Raw genomic sequence first — 15613 nt, 5'->3', positions numbered from 1 at the left:
GGGAAACCCCTCGGCCGCTCTGCGGTGTGGAGGGTCGCTGCCCGGAGCCTCGCGGCTGTAGCCCTTCCAGTCCCCTTCCCAGTCCCGTTCCCCCTCCCGCCAGCAAAGCTCTGCCCCTCAGGAGTCGGGTGCTGATGTCTGGGTGCCGGGGTGGGGCGGGCCGCGGAGACGCCCACCCACCCATGGGGAAGGCCACCCAGGCCTAGGCGAGTGCCAGGTGCCCCCACTGTCTCAGGCCCCTGCCCATCCCCACGGGCATAGTGCTGACGAAGGTGCTCAGTGACCGCTTCTCTCCAACACCCAACTCTCACCCTGCCCCAGGCCATGGGTGGTCCCATCCCTTCGGGCCCCCTGTGGCCAGCTCTGTGGAGCATACTGGCTCCGTCTGCCTCAGTCTCCCCAGCCCTGAGCGGCTCCCTTGGAAACTCCGTGGCTGGGCTCCCAGTGCCCGTACAGAGGCCAAGGCTTCCACATGCTGGGAATGTTCCGGAAGCACCCGTCACCGCACTGTACACCAGTTGACAGTGTCGTCCCTCCACCCACTCTCCCCTTCGGCGGCCAGTCCAGTGCCCCTCCCCGCCCTGCTCCCTGGGGTTAGCAGCAGCCAGCAAACAGGGGCGGGGGGTCCTCCCGCCCCTCCCCGCCTCTGCCAGCTCCTGGGAGAGACAGGGCAGCGGCGGCGGCGTGCAGGACAGTGCGGGCTGAGCACCGACTCGGGGACCCAGTGACCGCTCTGTGGGACCCTCCTGGGTGTGGGCGCCTGGCCCCGGCTCGGGGGCTCCTGGTGAGCGTGGCCGTCACCCAGGAACAGGAACCGGGGGCGGGGGCAGGTGGACAGGCGTGAAGGAGGGATGCGGTCACGGGGGCGGGGGGGAGCCCAGCCCGCACTGACCGAGGAGGAGAGCAGGTGCAGGTGGACGGGGCTGGGGCAGAGCCTTCCCCCGAGTCACGCCATCCCTCTCCCCCTGCCCCACCTCCCTGCTCGCTCTCCCCCTGCCCCACCTCCCTGCTCGCTCGTTACTGGTGACAAATGTCCCGTCAAGTGCCAGCTCGCACGGCCGTGGTCGCCGGCGGGTTCCGTGTCTGTCAGGACGCGGCCTGATTCTTTCGGTTCCGCCATGAAGCATTTGGTTTTAAATCAGGTCCGTGAACCCGCCCCAGTCTGCAGGGCTGGCCCGAGCCTTCTCCTTGCCACACACTCTCCGCCCGTTTCCAGGAGCCGTATGACCCCCGGGAGAGCACGCGTGGTGGGTGTGTGGCTGCCGTCGGACCCAAGCAAGGGCGTGGCCTGGTGGCCTCTTACACGTCGGACAGCGGGAATAAAATCAGAGCTGACTCCCTTGTCCCCGCGCGACACGCGCATCTCTCAGTCGAGAGCGAAGCGTCGCTCCCCGGGCCAGAGCCCCCAGAGTGCATGCTGTTCCCGAGACAGTGACTCCGGCCTGGCAGTGCCACGGGGACGGGCAGACCCGAGCCGCAGAGACAGAAGTTAGCTCAGGGAAACGGTAAAACATCACCGTCATCAGTGACGAAAGGAAGTCACCCTTGGCGCTGAGTCCTGGTGGGCGGGCGGGGGCCGGCGAGGCGTCCTTGCCCTTGAGAACTCTGCCGGGGGGCTGGAGCGATAGCACAGCGGGCGGGCGTTTGCCTTGCACGCGGCTAACCAGGGTTCAACCCTCGGCATGCCATATGGTCCCCCAGGAAAAGAGAAGAAAAGGGAAGGGAAGGGGAGGGGAGGGGAGGGGAGGGGAGGGAAGGGAAGGGAAGGGAAGGGAACCTCTGCAGCGGCTCGAGACAGGGAGTGTGTGGCGGGGTGCGGCGGGGAGGGCAGGTGCCCCCCGGGCGCTGCAGGGTCCTCTGAGCCACCGTCATGCCCTCACGGCAGGCGGCGGGGGCGCGGGGGCCCTGAGGGTCCTTTGGGGGAGACAGGTGTGGACGCCGCGTGGCTGCCCAGGGCCCGGCCCGTCGCCTTGGCCAACCTCGCCCCGGGACACAGACACAGCAACGGGCGCCCCGTCTGCCCCGTGGCTGTCGCCCGCCTTCCCCGACGTCCCCAGACCAGCACGAAGCTGCCGCGGGGGGCGGGGCGTCCCAGGGTCGCGGGGAGAGTTGGAGTCGGGACTCGGCCTCCTTCCCGGGCAGCTCTGATGCTGGTCGCCCCCCCCCCGCACCCCGAGGGGCCCCTCCCCAGAGTCTGGGGGCTGGGGGGCAGAGGGCAGCACACAGACGCCCGGTGGCCTGTCCCCCGAGGAGGGCTCGGATGGCCAGAGGGTCGGGTCAATTCCTCTCGAACCCTGGTGACGGCAAAGGTCCCTCTCAGGCCCGGGGCAACGTGGTGTGGGGCTGGGGCTCCGTGTCACCTGGCCTGCACCTCCGCTCCCGGGGCCCGCCTGCACCTGGGGTTCCCGGGAATCAGGAGGCCAAGAAACACGACGTCCGGGGTCACTCCCCGAGGAAGGGGGCTGTGGGGAGCCCCTGTCCTGGGCAGCGCGGAAGGCCTGGAGAGCGGCCTGCCGTGCATGTGTGTGTGAGTGTGAGTGTGTGTGTGTGAGTGTGAGTGAGTGTGTGTGAGTGTGAGTGTGAGTGTGTCTGTGAGTGTGAAAGTGTGAGTGTGTGTGAGTATGAGAGTGTGAGAGTGTGAGTGTGAGTGTGTGTGTATCTGTGTGTGAGTGTGTGTGTGAGTATGAGAGTGTGAGTGTGAGTGTGTGTATCTGTGTGTGAGTGTGTGTGAGTGTGTGTGTGAGTATGAGAGTGAGTGTGTGTGAGTATGAGAGTGTGAGAGTGTGAGTGTGAGTGTGTGTGTATCTGTGTGTGAGTGTGTGAGTGTGTGTGTGAGTGTGAGAGTGTGTGTGAGTGTGAGTGTGTGTGAGTGTGTGTGTGAGTGTGAGAGTGTGTGAGTATGTGTGAGTGTGTGTGTAAGTGTGAGTGTGTGTGAGTGTGAGAGTGTGTGTGAGTGTGTGTGTGTATGTGTGAGTGTGTGTGAGTGTGAGAGTGTGTGAGTATGTGTGAGTGTGTGTGAGTGTAAATGTGAGTGTGTGTGAGTGTGAGAGTGTGAGTGTGTGTATCTGTGTGTGAGTGTGAGTGTGTGTGAGTGTGTGTGAGAGTGTGTGAGAGTGTGTGAGTGTATGTGAATTGTATGTATCTGTGTGTGAGTGTGTGTCTGTGAGTTTGTGTATGAGTGTGTGTGTGAGTGAGTGTGTGTCTGTGTGTGTGAGTATCTGTGTGTGAGTGTATGTGTGTCTGTGTGTGTGTCTGTGTGTGTGTCTGTGTGTGTCTGTGAGTGAGTGTGTGTGTCTGTGTGTGTGTGTGAGTATCTGTGTGTGAGTGTGTGTGTCTGTGTGTGTGCGCGCGGGAACAGGGGAGACTCGGTGTGAAGGGTGAGCCCTGAGTCGTGGGGTGCTGGACGGGGTCCCAGCTGGGCCCTGGCACGGGGCTCGGGACCGTTTCTCGGGGTCTCCCACGTCTCGGCGGTGATTCCATGGAGACCCCTAGGGAGCTACTGACGGCCAGTGGCTGTTTAGGGCTGCGTCACTGGGCAGCCGGGTCTCGCCCAGCAGTGCTCAGGGCTGGCTCCCGGCTCGGAGCCCAGGGTCCCTCCTGGTGGGCTGAGGGTCCGTGTGTGGTGTCTGGTGAGAGGCGCCTGGTGCCAGGATCCCGCCCTTCAGGCTCGAACTCCGGGGCGCCCTGGGAGAGGGGACCCCTCGCCCCGGCTACCCAGCAACAAACCACCCAGCGCCGCCAGGCTGCCCGGGGGTCAGCGCCTCCCTCAGCGGCCCCGTCATGGACGTCCCTCTGGTGCCGGCCCAGCTCTGGACGAGCTCCGCGGGTGGCGGGGAAGAGGCCTCTGTGGGTAAACATCAAACCTGCACGCGTGCCCGAGCTCGGGGTTCGAGCCAAAGTCCATCCCGAGACCAGTCCAGGTCCTTCCCGGGGAGAGTCCAGAAGCACCTCCATACTCCAGGGGCAAACCCAGCGTCTCGGGGCTGGAGCGAGAGCACAGCGGGAGGGCGTCTGCCTTGCACGCGGCCAACCCGGGTTCGATTCCAGCATCCCATAGGGCCCCCCCGAGCACCACCAGGGGTGATTCCTGAGTGCAGAGCCAGGAGCAACCCCTGTGCATCGCCGGGTGTGACCCCCCCCCAAAAAAATCCCAGCAGCCTCAGGGATAGAGCAGGGGACGGCGGGGGGGGGACCTGCCTTCCATGCAGCCGACCAGGTCCAAGCCCCAGAGCCCCTGGTGGCCCCCCAGCGCTGCCGGCAGCAGTTCCTGAGCCCAGAGTCAGGAGTGAGCCCTGAGACCCAAGGGGGAAGAAGAACAGCAGCAGGGGGCTGGTCGCAGGTGCCCGCCCTGGGGGTGGGGGCGCCGCGCGTGTCCGACCGCGGTGGCCGAGCACAGACCCCATGTCTCTGTTTCCGCTTCGCAGACGCTGGAGAACCCGAAGTACGAGCTGATCATCGAGGCCCAGGACATGGCGGGCATGGACGTGGGGCTGACGGGCACTGCCACCGCCACCATCCTCATCGATGACAAGAACGACCACTCACCGAAGTTCACCAAGAAAGAGGTAAGCCCGGCCGCCCGCCGCCTGGCGTCCCGCCCGCTCCGCTCCCTCCCTCTGTGGGGGAGGGGCGCCTGTCAGAGCTTCACACTCTCATCTCATTGGTTTTTTTTTAAGCTAAAAATATCAGCACAATGTGAGAACAAAAGCATGGGACCTAGTGGAGGTTCCTAAGAAAACAGTCTGTTGTGCCGTTCCCTCGTTCCCTCGTTCCCTCGTCTTACCCGGCGCCATTCCTGCGTCCTACAAACGGAGAATGGCGAGATTTTTCAGCCTCGCGGTGACTGTCCTTTCCAGCGAGTGTGGACGGAGAGGCCGGCAGGGACAGGCAGGGGGGAGCAGGGCCCTCGCCAAGACCCGCCCAGGAGCTCAGGGATCCACAGCCGTCTGGGCGTGGGGGGGCGGACGGCGGCTACTCCTGCTCCCCCCCCCCGTGCTCCTCCAATGATGGCCCGTGAGCGTGGGGCTCCCTGATTCTCAGGAGCACTGTTCAGGGGGGACTGTGTACACGAGATGATGCTCAGATGCTGAGTTCGCTGGGAAACCGGGAAAGGTCCTTTGCATTGAGCCTTGGGGGCAGCAGGCTCGGGCCGTGCCCGGGCTCAGGGGGGTCAGGGCGTGGCAAGGGCTGAAGACCCCACCCGAGCAGAGCCAGAGCCAGGAGGGAGGCCCAGTCTGGGCCCCGGCTTGACTCTGCTCACCCCACCTGTTCCCCCCACGCCCTCCCCCCACTCTTTAGCAGTGCGAGTGTTTTCCAAGCCTGAGAAGGCCGGTCACCGCCCCGGCTGGGGCCCTACAGGTTCCGGCGAGCTGTGGGCTCTGCCCTCTCGCCAGCTTTGGGGTTTGCCACCTGCTCGGGCATCCGAGGAGAGAGCCCGGGTGACCCCAGAGGGCGCAGAACAGCTGAGGCCCCGGAGACGCTCTAGGTCTCTGTCACGCTACATGGCTCTTGGGACGGGGTGAACATCTCACCCACCGTGTCCCCCGAAGGCCAGAGCTCAGGGTCCTTCCTTCCCCGGGCATCTTGCAGTCCCAGCAGAGGCGGGGCTAGGGGACACAGCTCAGTACCCCCAGGGGTCCCGGTGGGCCGGGAATGTCCTGGCACTCCAGGAAATTGCTTCCAGCGGATCCCATGTTGCCAGGCTGGAGGTGGAAGAGAAACACTGGGATCACACATATGTGATGGGTGCTGTGTTGAGTGCTTCTACGATAAGATTTCTCAGCCCCTGACAATGCCCCGGGTCTCCTGAGAGGTTTGACGATGGTCCAGTGGGTTTTCTTGGCCTTGTTTGGCCTGGGGATAATTTTCTCTGGCCTTCGTGTCTCCTAGAGTGGGTGGACATGGGATGTTTATTAGGGAGATGGGTTTGTCTGAGGGACTTCTTTGTTTGTTTGTTTTTGTTTGGGGGGTACCACATGGCTGTGCACAGGGCTTACTCTGGCCCTGAGCTCAGGGATCACTCAGGAAACCACACGGGGTACTGGGGACCAAGCCCTGTCGGCCACATGCCAGGCGAGCTCCCTGCCTGCTGTGCTGGGGCTCCAGCCCAGGGTGGTTTTGTTTTGTTTTGTTGCTTTTGGGGTCACACCCGGCGATGCACAGGGGCTCCTCCTGGCTCTGCACTCAGGATTACTCCTGGCGGTGCTCAGGGGACCCTATAGGATGCTGGGAATCAAACCTGGGTCGGCCTCCGGCAAGGCAAATGCCCTCCCCGCTGTGCTATCACCCCAGCCCCTCCCCCCATAGTGTTTTTTTAATTTATGTCAAAAGAACATTCAAGGCACATTCCAATATTCAGTATAGACATGATCATAAAAATAAAAATGAGATGACCCCAAGCTAAAATAAGATCTTTCTGTGTTACCAGGCGTGTGAGAGCAGCTATTGGCTGCAATGTAGCTCTAAGCTTAGTTCTGGGACTCAGGCACAGATAAAACGTGTGCCTCGTTCTGAACTAGATATTGTGAGTCAGAGACTTGTCGCTGCCAGTGGCACCAAATTCAAAGAAAAATTGCGTCTTGACCTTTCTCTCAAGTCCCATAGAACCTTCCGTGAGTTTCCCTGACAGCCCTCACACAGGGCGCCAGCTAGCCATGGCTTCCACGTTTCCTTTGTTGGGTATTTTGAAATGATCTTGGACAGAGCGATTCACCCCTCCCTCCTCCTGGTGTGGATTTTAAAGGTTTGTGCCTCAGACTTAGTTGACGCCGACTCAGATCGAGGAATCCCATTTGTCCGGAAAGCGGGTTGGGAAGAGTCATAAAACCTCTCTGAAACACTTAGAAGAATGTGCTGACAATTAATGACAGGATTTAAAAAAAAAAGTTCTCCCTTCTCGTAGCCAATCAATTAATTCCCTTTCCAAATTGTGCTTTAAAATAGTAGTTGGTAGTTTATAACGTGCACTTTGGGTCCAGTTTGATGCGTTGGCACTTGAGTTGCCCTGTCCCCACGCAGGAGCCAGGACGGCCTGCGTGGTGGGTGCATCCCGGCCGTGCGTCGGACCCTTGTCAAACACGCATTTGGCAAATGCCTCCCCTCAGACAGGTTCCCTCTTGGTTTCCGTGATGGTTTCTCCCAGTGTGCAGAAACTCCAGTTTGGCGTAGTCTCAGTTACTTATTTTATGTCTGTTTCTCTTGCCGTTCGTGCCAAATCCACAAGAGCTCACTGAGGCAGAGCACGAGTCGCTCATGGCCCGCGTCACTTTCTCCCTGGTTTGTGGCTTCTTGGTTTGTGGCTTCTTGGTTTGTGGTTTCGTGGTTTGTGGTTTTGTGGCTTGTGGCTTCGTGGTTTGTGGTTTCGCGGTTCGTGGCTCGGTGCCTCTCGGTGAGTCCGTCGCCGGGAGCGCCCCTGAGTGTGGCCGGGCAGCTGCTGGCCTCCAGCCGCTGCGAGTGAAGTTTCTCACACTGACTTTCCATAGCTGGACTCTGAGGTAATATTCCAGTTGTTTTTATCATCGTGCTGGGCGGCTCTGGGTGAGGTTTAGAAATGTGCTTTGGTGGGGGTGTCTTTCACGGAAAGTGAATCTATTCGCCCCTCCAGAATCTTGTGCCATAAATGCATGTATTAAATAAAGCTCCCCTCCTCCTGCAAGGGTCTGCCCCTGAGGAAAGCCCCCTGAGGTGCCCGTGTCTAAGCCTCCACGTGATCCATCAAGCCTGCCTGTCGCCAAAGGGCCGGGCCAGACAGCCAGCCGCGCGTCTCTCGGGGGCCCGGATCCTCCCGGCTCACTCTAGAGGGTGGGGCGCAGGACGCGTTGACAAGGGTGGTCACAGTCACCCCAAATAGCCCGTCATGCCCCAGGAAGCTCCCACAGCCACCAGCGGGAGACTCGAGACTGTTTCCTGCGATGCTGTGAAATTCCAAACCCGGCACTTGTCTCTGCTCCTGTCTGTTAACTGACACCAAACACGCCACCCGGATGCTCGCCTCACGCTCTGCGGAGACGGGGAACCCCCCGACATGCCAGAACGGAGCACTCAGAGGAGAAGGGGCTCAGAGCCAGGGACACAGACGGCAGCGTGACTGCCCACACGTCAGTCCTGGGTCACCACTGTGCACCACGCAGGCCACACACACACACATACACACACACACGTGCACACACACGCACACACATGTACACACTCACATACACACATAGATGCATGCGCTCACACATGCACACACAAATATACACACTTATACATACATGTGCACACACTCACATGCACACATACGCACACACATGCGCACACACACTCACATACACACTCACACACACGCATGCACACACACGTGCACACACACGCACACACATGCACACACTCACATACACACATAGATGCATGCACTCACACATGCACACACAAATATACACACTTATACATACATGTGCACACACTCACATGCACACATACGCACACACATGCGCACACACACTCACATACACACACTCACACACACGCATGCACACACGCGCACACATGCATACACATACACACATACACACACTCACACAAACACACACACACACCTGGCCCCATTCACAGACTCTCTGGATCTGTCTGTCACAAGCTGCGTGTCCAGCTTCCCGCCCTCTCATGAAGAGGGTTCAGAGCCACACGCCCCGTCACCTCCACTGGGAAGGGGTGAGTCATTGCTCGCGTCCCCAGAGCAAAACCAGAGGGAAGCCATTCGGAGGTGTGCAGCCTTGGTGCTGCGGTGCTCAGAGGAGGGAGGGAGGGAGGGGGGAGGGAGGGCTGGGGGGAGGGAGGGGGGAGCTCTGAGGTGTGGGGCGCAGCGGGCACCTGCCAGGCCAGGCACAGGGAAACCTAAGGGGGCGAGCCACGAGCCACCGAGGGGTTTGCAGGCGTCAGGAACAATGGGGGTGGGTGCGGGGGGCTGCTCTCTATGTTCCTCCTGAATTCTAAAGGGCTCCTGCTCTCAGCTTCCTCCACTGACTCCAAGCTGCCCGGCCTCTGTCTCTCTGTCTCTCTCCGTCTCTCTCCGTCTCTCTCTGTCTCTGTCTGTGGGGTCCCCCCTGCGGGCATCATCCTGTCCCGCAGGGAGGACCTTTCGTGGGGCTAAGGAGGGGACGTAACCGAATGAACAGACGCAGAGCCAGAAGGAGGAGGAGAGAGAGAGGAGGAGTTTATTCACAGCAGTTACAATACTTATACCTCTTGGTGGGAGGGGGTGGTATGCATGCTTAGACCCCCACAGGAACAATAGTAAAATGTTGATCAGGCATGGCCGTTGGCTAGTGAGACAAGTGGTGAAATGATAAGATCACAGGAATCCCAAGCAGCCTCCGCTTGACTAGACGACAAGAGCCAAGCTCTGTAAGATGGCTCCCTACATCTGTCTCTCTCTATCTCTGTCTCTCTCTGTCTGCTCTCCCTCTCTCTTTCCCTCTCTCTCTCCCTTTGTCCCTCCCTCTTCTCTCTCCCTCCTTCCTCTCTCTCTTTCTCTCTCTGTGTCTATCTCTCTGTCTGTGTGTATATATCTCTCTCTCTGTCTCTCTCTTTCTCACCAGATGGTCCCGCCCCTACCCCGTCCCCGGGTGGACCCCACGGAGTGGCCCCAGGGCAGACTCTGGTCCTTGCAGAGCCCTGGGCTCCTAACCCCAGGCCCAGGAAGGGGCCAGAGAGCACTGGCCTTGCAGGCGGCTGCCCAGGGTCCACCCCGGCACCACACAGGGACCCCCGTCGTGGGGGATCTCTCAGGACCCTCAGTGCAGAGCCAGGAGGAAGCCCTGAGCTCGGCCCCAAACCCCAAACCAGAACGGGCTTCGCAGGGAGCCTCGGGCACGCCCCCACTCGGCAGTGACCCCCGAGAATCTCACCTGAAACCCCCCCCAGGCCTCAGCATCCGGGGGGGTCCGCGCCTGGTCCCGCCTCCCACCTGTCCTTGGCCACGTGACCCGGAGACCACCGCGAGCTCCAGGAGCCACGGGCTGGCCCGGCCAGTCACCCGCCCCCCTCTGTGACTGGTGCGACCTTCCACAGTGCAGCGTTTCGCCTGCAGGCTCCCGGGGGCCAGAGCATGGCCCCTGCCCACTCGGCACCTCACCACAGGCTCCCGGGGGCGGCGAGACACCAGAGCAGCCCCCGGCTTACTGGGCCCTTACTCCCACCCAGAGAACCTGAGTGTGTGTTTGGTCTGTGAAATAGAACTGGAGTCACTTGCTTGGTCCGAAAGCTTCCCCCGGGCTCAGTACCTGCTTTTGAAGAAATTTTAATAATGTTTCTGGGTGTAAAAGCCGGCAGGAAACCTGTGATCAGCTGAGGCGGCTCCTTCCCGGCATCTAGCTTGGGGCCTCGTGTAATAAGAAACTCGATACTGTTTGTTGAACGAGTAAATTCTCATGGCAACGGGTAATTGTTGGTCTATAAAAGTTTTCTTCCTTATGTTTCTGCTGCGGAGCAAAAATGATTTTTGTATTTAGAACAACTTAGCCTCATTTCAAATGGAAATATTAATCTATAATTGTCCTTGCGCAGAAGTGCCAAGTTCAAGGCAGAAATAATAAAGCCAGTTAACCATCTGGCCCTACCTGCGCGATTTGCTGAAGCCGAGATTGCCCACAGAAGTTCTCTCAGCGCTCGGAAAACTTTATCTGAAGACGTAAAAACTTGATTTTTATGGTCAAGATGCCACAGAACTCTCTTAAGAAGAATTCCTGTCTGGCCGAGTTGGGGGAGGGGGAGAACACCTCTTCCCATTTATATTCCAAAGTCTGAACTACTTTATAAATGAATTTTCCCTCCAATTGAGAAACCATTGGCTACATTACAAATTTTAATGCTACTATTATAGGCCCATAATTTTAAAAACCCAGGGTTCTCGAGGGCTGCTCAGCCCGCCGTCTCCCCCACTTTATTAAAATGAATGAACAGATGTACAATTTATTTCTGCCGAGCTATCATCTAAATTCATAAGCCATTTCTCATGTGTCTGAAACCCACGTTGGTTTCCCATTTTCTTCGCCTTAGAAAAAAAAAAATTACACTCCCTCGTTTATCACTCCGGGGACACAGGCGGGAAGTCGACTCCACTTCATTCACTCTAGACGAATGTCCCTGCCGCAGTTTCGGTCCCGTCCCTCCAAGGCTACTCGGCCAGTGCGGGCAGAGGCAGACGCTGGCGCCCGGGCCCAGAGCCCGTGTCCAAGCCGTGTCGCTCGCGTGGGCACCTCGGCGGCGGGGAGGGGGCGGGGAAGGCCTGGACCATCCGAGCAAAGCCACAGGACCAGGGCGGGCTTCCGTCGCCAGGGACCGCCCCGGGCTGCCCACGGCATCCTGTGCTCTGGCTGCCAGTGCGGCCCCGAGCAAGCCCCGATCCCCCATGTGCGGCCCCGGGTCCCTGTGCCCCTTCTCTGGCGGTGGGACCTTGGCTCGGCCTCTGAGCACCCACTGATTCCTCAGGGAAAGAGACCGGGCGGACCCACCCGGGGATAGGGAGCGGGTGATGCCAGGCGCGCCCGCGGGGACCAACAGAAGGGCCTCAGTCCCATCCCCACGCCCTGCCCGATGACATCAGGCTGAGGTTTCAGGGCTCCCCCCTGCCAGGGTGCCGCTGGGTTCCGGGATGCTGGAGACAGGGGGGGTGTTGGCAGCCGGCGGGTACCGTGGGTGTGTGTGAGCCCCAGAGACGGCGGGGGGTCTCTCACGCCCCTCCCAAACAGACTCCAACCCCCCCAGCTGCTGGGGGTCTCTCACGCCCCCCTCCCAGACAGACTCTGCCCCCCAGGCTGCTGGGGGTCTCTCACGGCCCTCCCAGACAGACTCCAACCCCCCCAGCTGCTGGGGGGGTCTCTCACGCCCCCCTCCCAGACAGACTCTGCCCCCCCAGACTGCTGGGGCGTCTCTCACGCCCCTCCCAGACAGACTCTGCCCCCCATACTGCTGGGGGGTCCGAGTGGAGTTCTCCTGCCCTAGACAGGCAGCTCCGTTCCGGCCCCCCGAGGGCGAGCTTGTGGGTGGGCTCTGGTTTGCTTCTCTGCCCCCTCGGGGAAGCGCGGCCCGGACCCCCCCCCCCCCCGGGGCTGCCCTGCCACCGCTCTCCTTGGCTTTTCCTTCCTTCCCGTGGCCCTTGGAGGCGGGGGCGCCGAGCCGAGCGCGTGGATGGATGGAGCCCAGGCGGGCCCGGCCCCTCCCGCCGTCCGGGGGCGAAAGATGCCGACCGGCCTCCTTGTCGCTGCCCTGCCTCAGTGGGCCCTGGCACGGCAGGCCTGTCCCGGCCCTCAGCCACTCGCCCCTGCGGGCGGTGCCCCCAGCCGATAGCCTGACTCCCCGCTGAGTCCGCCCGCTCCCGGGCACCCAGTGTGGCAGCCCCGCTCGGGGCCGGGCGGGGTCCCTGGCTGCCCCCTCATCACCCCCAGCACAAAAACAACCCAGCAGCTTCCTCTCGGGCTCAGGACGGGATTCTGCAGGGCGAGCTGCTAGCCCACGGGGGAGCTTTCGGCATTTTAATTTCGTTTCATTTTTATGAAGTGGTTCATGATCATTTATTGCATTTGATATTCCAACACCAGACCCACCACCACCTTCCCACCCGACCCCCAAAGCAGAACCTAGGTAATTCATCCTGTGTGGCTTATCATGATATTCTACAAAAATGATCCTGAAAGCTCCCTGTGGAGGGACGTGTGGAGCTGGTCACCCCTCACCCTGCGGCCACCCGCCCCGTCCCGCACGTCCGTGTAGAGCATGGGATGCCACAACTCTGAAACCTCAAATACGGTGATGCAGCTGCTTAATTTAATTTTTTTTTAACTGGACGGTGACCTTGGGGCCCGGAGGCATCTCTGCGGCGTGTTCTCTCCCTTGCTCTCTCCCGAGAGACTTATTTGTGAGTCTCTGGATCTGGCCGCTAATGAGCTTAGATGGCGCCAGAGGCAGTTTCTGGGCGTGACTGCCAGGCTCCGGGCAGCCCAGGGAGATGGGGGGATGTAGAGGGGAGCTTTCAGCTGGTGCTTCCAAGCCATTTCTCTCAGGTGAGCAGAGACCTTCCCTTCTGTGCTCCTGAGCACTTTAAGATGAGCAAAGACCTTCCCATCTGCGTCTGTGAGCACTTTAAGATGAGCAAAGACCTTCCCATCTGTGTCTGTGAGCACTTTAAGATGAGCAAAGCTTTGTCATTAGTGTCCCTGAGCACAGCCCGTGTCTGAGCCTGTGCCCCCCTACTGGCAGCTCAGGGGCAGGTGGGGGGCTGAGCACTGCCCCTGAGAGCTTAGGGGGACCCCCAGGATGAGGCAGCAGTGGACCAGCTGGGATGGGGTGTAAGCGCGGGGAGGGTCTGATTTGCTCCCACTCTGGGGCCATGAGACCCCACCCAGGGCAGCGGCCCTGCCGACCCGGGGGCTGGGGCAGGGGCGGGGCTTCGGCTCCTCCCCACGCTGACCCCAGGCCTACAGGCCCCCCTTCCGGTTTGATTCCCCTCTGCCTGCCCGGCCCGGCCCCCCCAGCTCCCTCCGCTCCCAGGTGGGTCTGACGTCCTCTCTGGAGACCCCTTTCCTTTGTCACCAGAGACTGTGACTCACTGACCCCGGACAGCACAGGCTTGTCCCACCTGCGGGGGCCTGGGGGCAGGGCACCCCCGGGGGGCTCCCTTTCCTGGGCCCAGGGCGTGTCTGGCAGGCAGGAGCCCATCACTCTGGGGCAGAGGCTCCGTGTTCCCCCAGCCACCCGCGGGGCCCACCCGGGAGGGGGACACGCGCAGAGGACGGGCCGTGAGCCCGGAGTGTGGGAACGGCCCGGCCCGCCTGCCCGCGCCCAGGGGGTCCCGCCCCTCCTGCTGCTGCTGCTCAGGGTCTCGGCTCTTCGCCCCCCTCAGGCCTCAGCGGGCCTGGCACGGGCTGCCCTGCCCTCTCCTGCCCGAGAGAAGAGGCAGCGGGCCCTGCCCCTTCACCCGGCTGCCCCCGGCTCCCTTCTGCCCTGCTCTTCCCGGCCTGGACGGGCCCCTGGCCTCAGCGTCCCTCCCCGCGGGCTTCCCCCGCACTAACCTGCCTCCCACGCCAGCCTGCACACACTTACCTGCTGTCCGTGAACTTTGCTTCCTCTTCTACTCCTGCTACCATGGCAACGCTCCATGGCAACACTCCATGGCAACGCTCCTTAGTAACGCTCCCATAGCAATGGTGCGAGATGTTGGCTAGCCTTGGGAACGCCCTTTCCTGCAAAGGAAGTGTGTGTGCCTACGCGCCTGTGTGCATGTGTGTGTCTGTATGTGCATATGTGTGCCTGTGTGTACCTATGTGTACCTGTGTGTACCTGTGTGTACCTGTGTGCCTGTGTGTACTTGTATGTACCTGTGTGCCTGTGTGCCTGTGTGTGCCTGTACATGCAGTGTGTGTATGTGTGTGCATGTGCATGTGTGTGGCACCAGGTGACCCTGAGCTTCCTGGAAACCCAAACACCCAATTTTTCACTAAAAGTGTCACTAGCCTGAGAAGACAAACGTCTTCCCGGGGTCCTGATCCCCCCCTGGACAGCCCAGTGTGCCCCCTGCACCGCAACCAAAGCTGCCCCTCCGCGGGCACTCAGGCCTGCCTGTGGGCACCCTCCCGCCCCCTGAGGGGCTCCCCCGTCTGGTGGCCCCCCAGACCCTGTGACCCCGCGTCCACCCTGCTCCGGACCGGCCCTGAGCAGCCGCCTCCCGGGGCTGCCCGGAAGCTGGTTGGTTCCCAGACTCTCGGCTGCTCGCGGGACCCCCACGGGTGCTTCCCCTCAGGGCAGAAGGTGGGCTGGGGGGGGGCCCTGTCCCCTCAGAGGACAGCCCAGGCCGCAGAGGGACAGGCACCATCCGGGGCATCAGGCCCGTCCAGGCTCCTGCCGCGACACCGCCTGAGGCCGGACTCAGCCTCGGCCCGGGACCCGCCTCCTGGGGTGAGGGTCTCGGACCTCCTGTGCCCGGGCCAATGGCAAGGACTCCGTGTCCCCGGACACAGGTGCCCGAGGGACCAGCCGCTGTGACCCCTGGCTTTGCGGCTTCCCCCTGTTCGCTGGGGACCCTCTGGGACGCCCAAGGTGCAGCGGCCAGGCCTGCCCTGCCCAAGTCAGGGCCAGCCCGAGCCCCGCCCCCCTGCTCCCTGCCCCGCCCTCTCAGCTTTGCATCTTTTTCCCCTTTTCTTTATTTTGTTTTGGCTTTGAAACCACACCCAGCAGAGCTCAGGGCTGACTCCTGGCTCTGTGCTCAGGGCTGACTCCCGGCTCTGTGCTCTGGGCTGACTCCCGGCTCTGTGCTCAGGTCACTCCCGGTGGGGCTCAGGGGCCGTAGGTAGTCCCAGGACCTGGGTGAGCCCGTCCAAGTGCCCTTCGGCTGTTCTGTGCCTTGGCCCAGTCCTTTCCCTCTGTCCCATCTGGAACATTCCCTCCTTGTCTCTCCTGTGCCTGTGCCTCTCCGCCTCTCCCCGCACGGCCCCACCCAAGCTCTGTCCCTTCCACACGCCCTCCCTGCCCCCGGGAGGACTCCCACTGGCACGGAGGAATCTTCCGGAAGACTCACCTGCTTACAGTCGGGGTCCTGTTCTCCCCATCTTCCTTCTCATCTTCCTGCCCTCAACCAGTG

General features: G+C 61.4%; 1 protein-coding gene across 1 annotated transcript in view; it reads left to right on the top strand.

Annotated features, from left to right (window-relative positions):
• CDH13 (cadherin 13) overlaps positions 1–15613 on the top strand; it is a 700004-nt gene that overhangs the window by 645566 nt on the left and 38825 nt on the right. Inside the window, exon 8 of the mRNA XM_055146163.1 lies at positions 4425–4565. Coding sequence (XP_055002138.1) covers positions 4425–4565 — 141 coding nt within the window. The remainder of the gene's footprint in view (positions 1–4424; positions 4566–15613) is intronic.

This window comes from Sorex araneus, chromosome 8, assembly GCF_027595985.1.
Source record: "Sorex araneus isolate mSorAra2 chromosome 8, mSorAra2.pri, whole genome shotgun sequence".
In the NCBI taxonomy this organism is placed as follows: Eukaryota; Metazoa; Chordata; class Mammalia; order Eulipotyphla; family Soricidae; genus Sorex; species Sorex araneus.
This window is presented reverse-complemented; position numbering and strand designations above follow the sequence as displayed.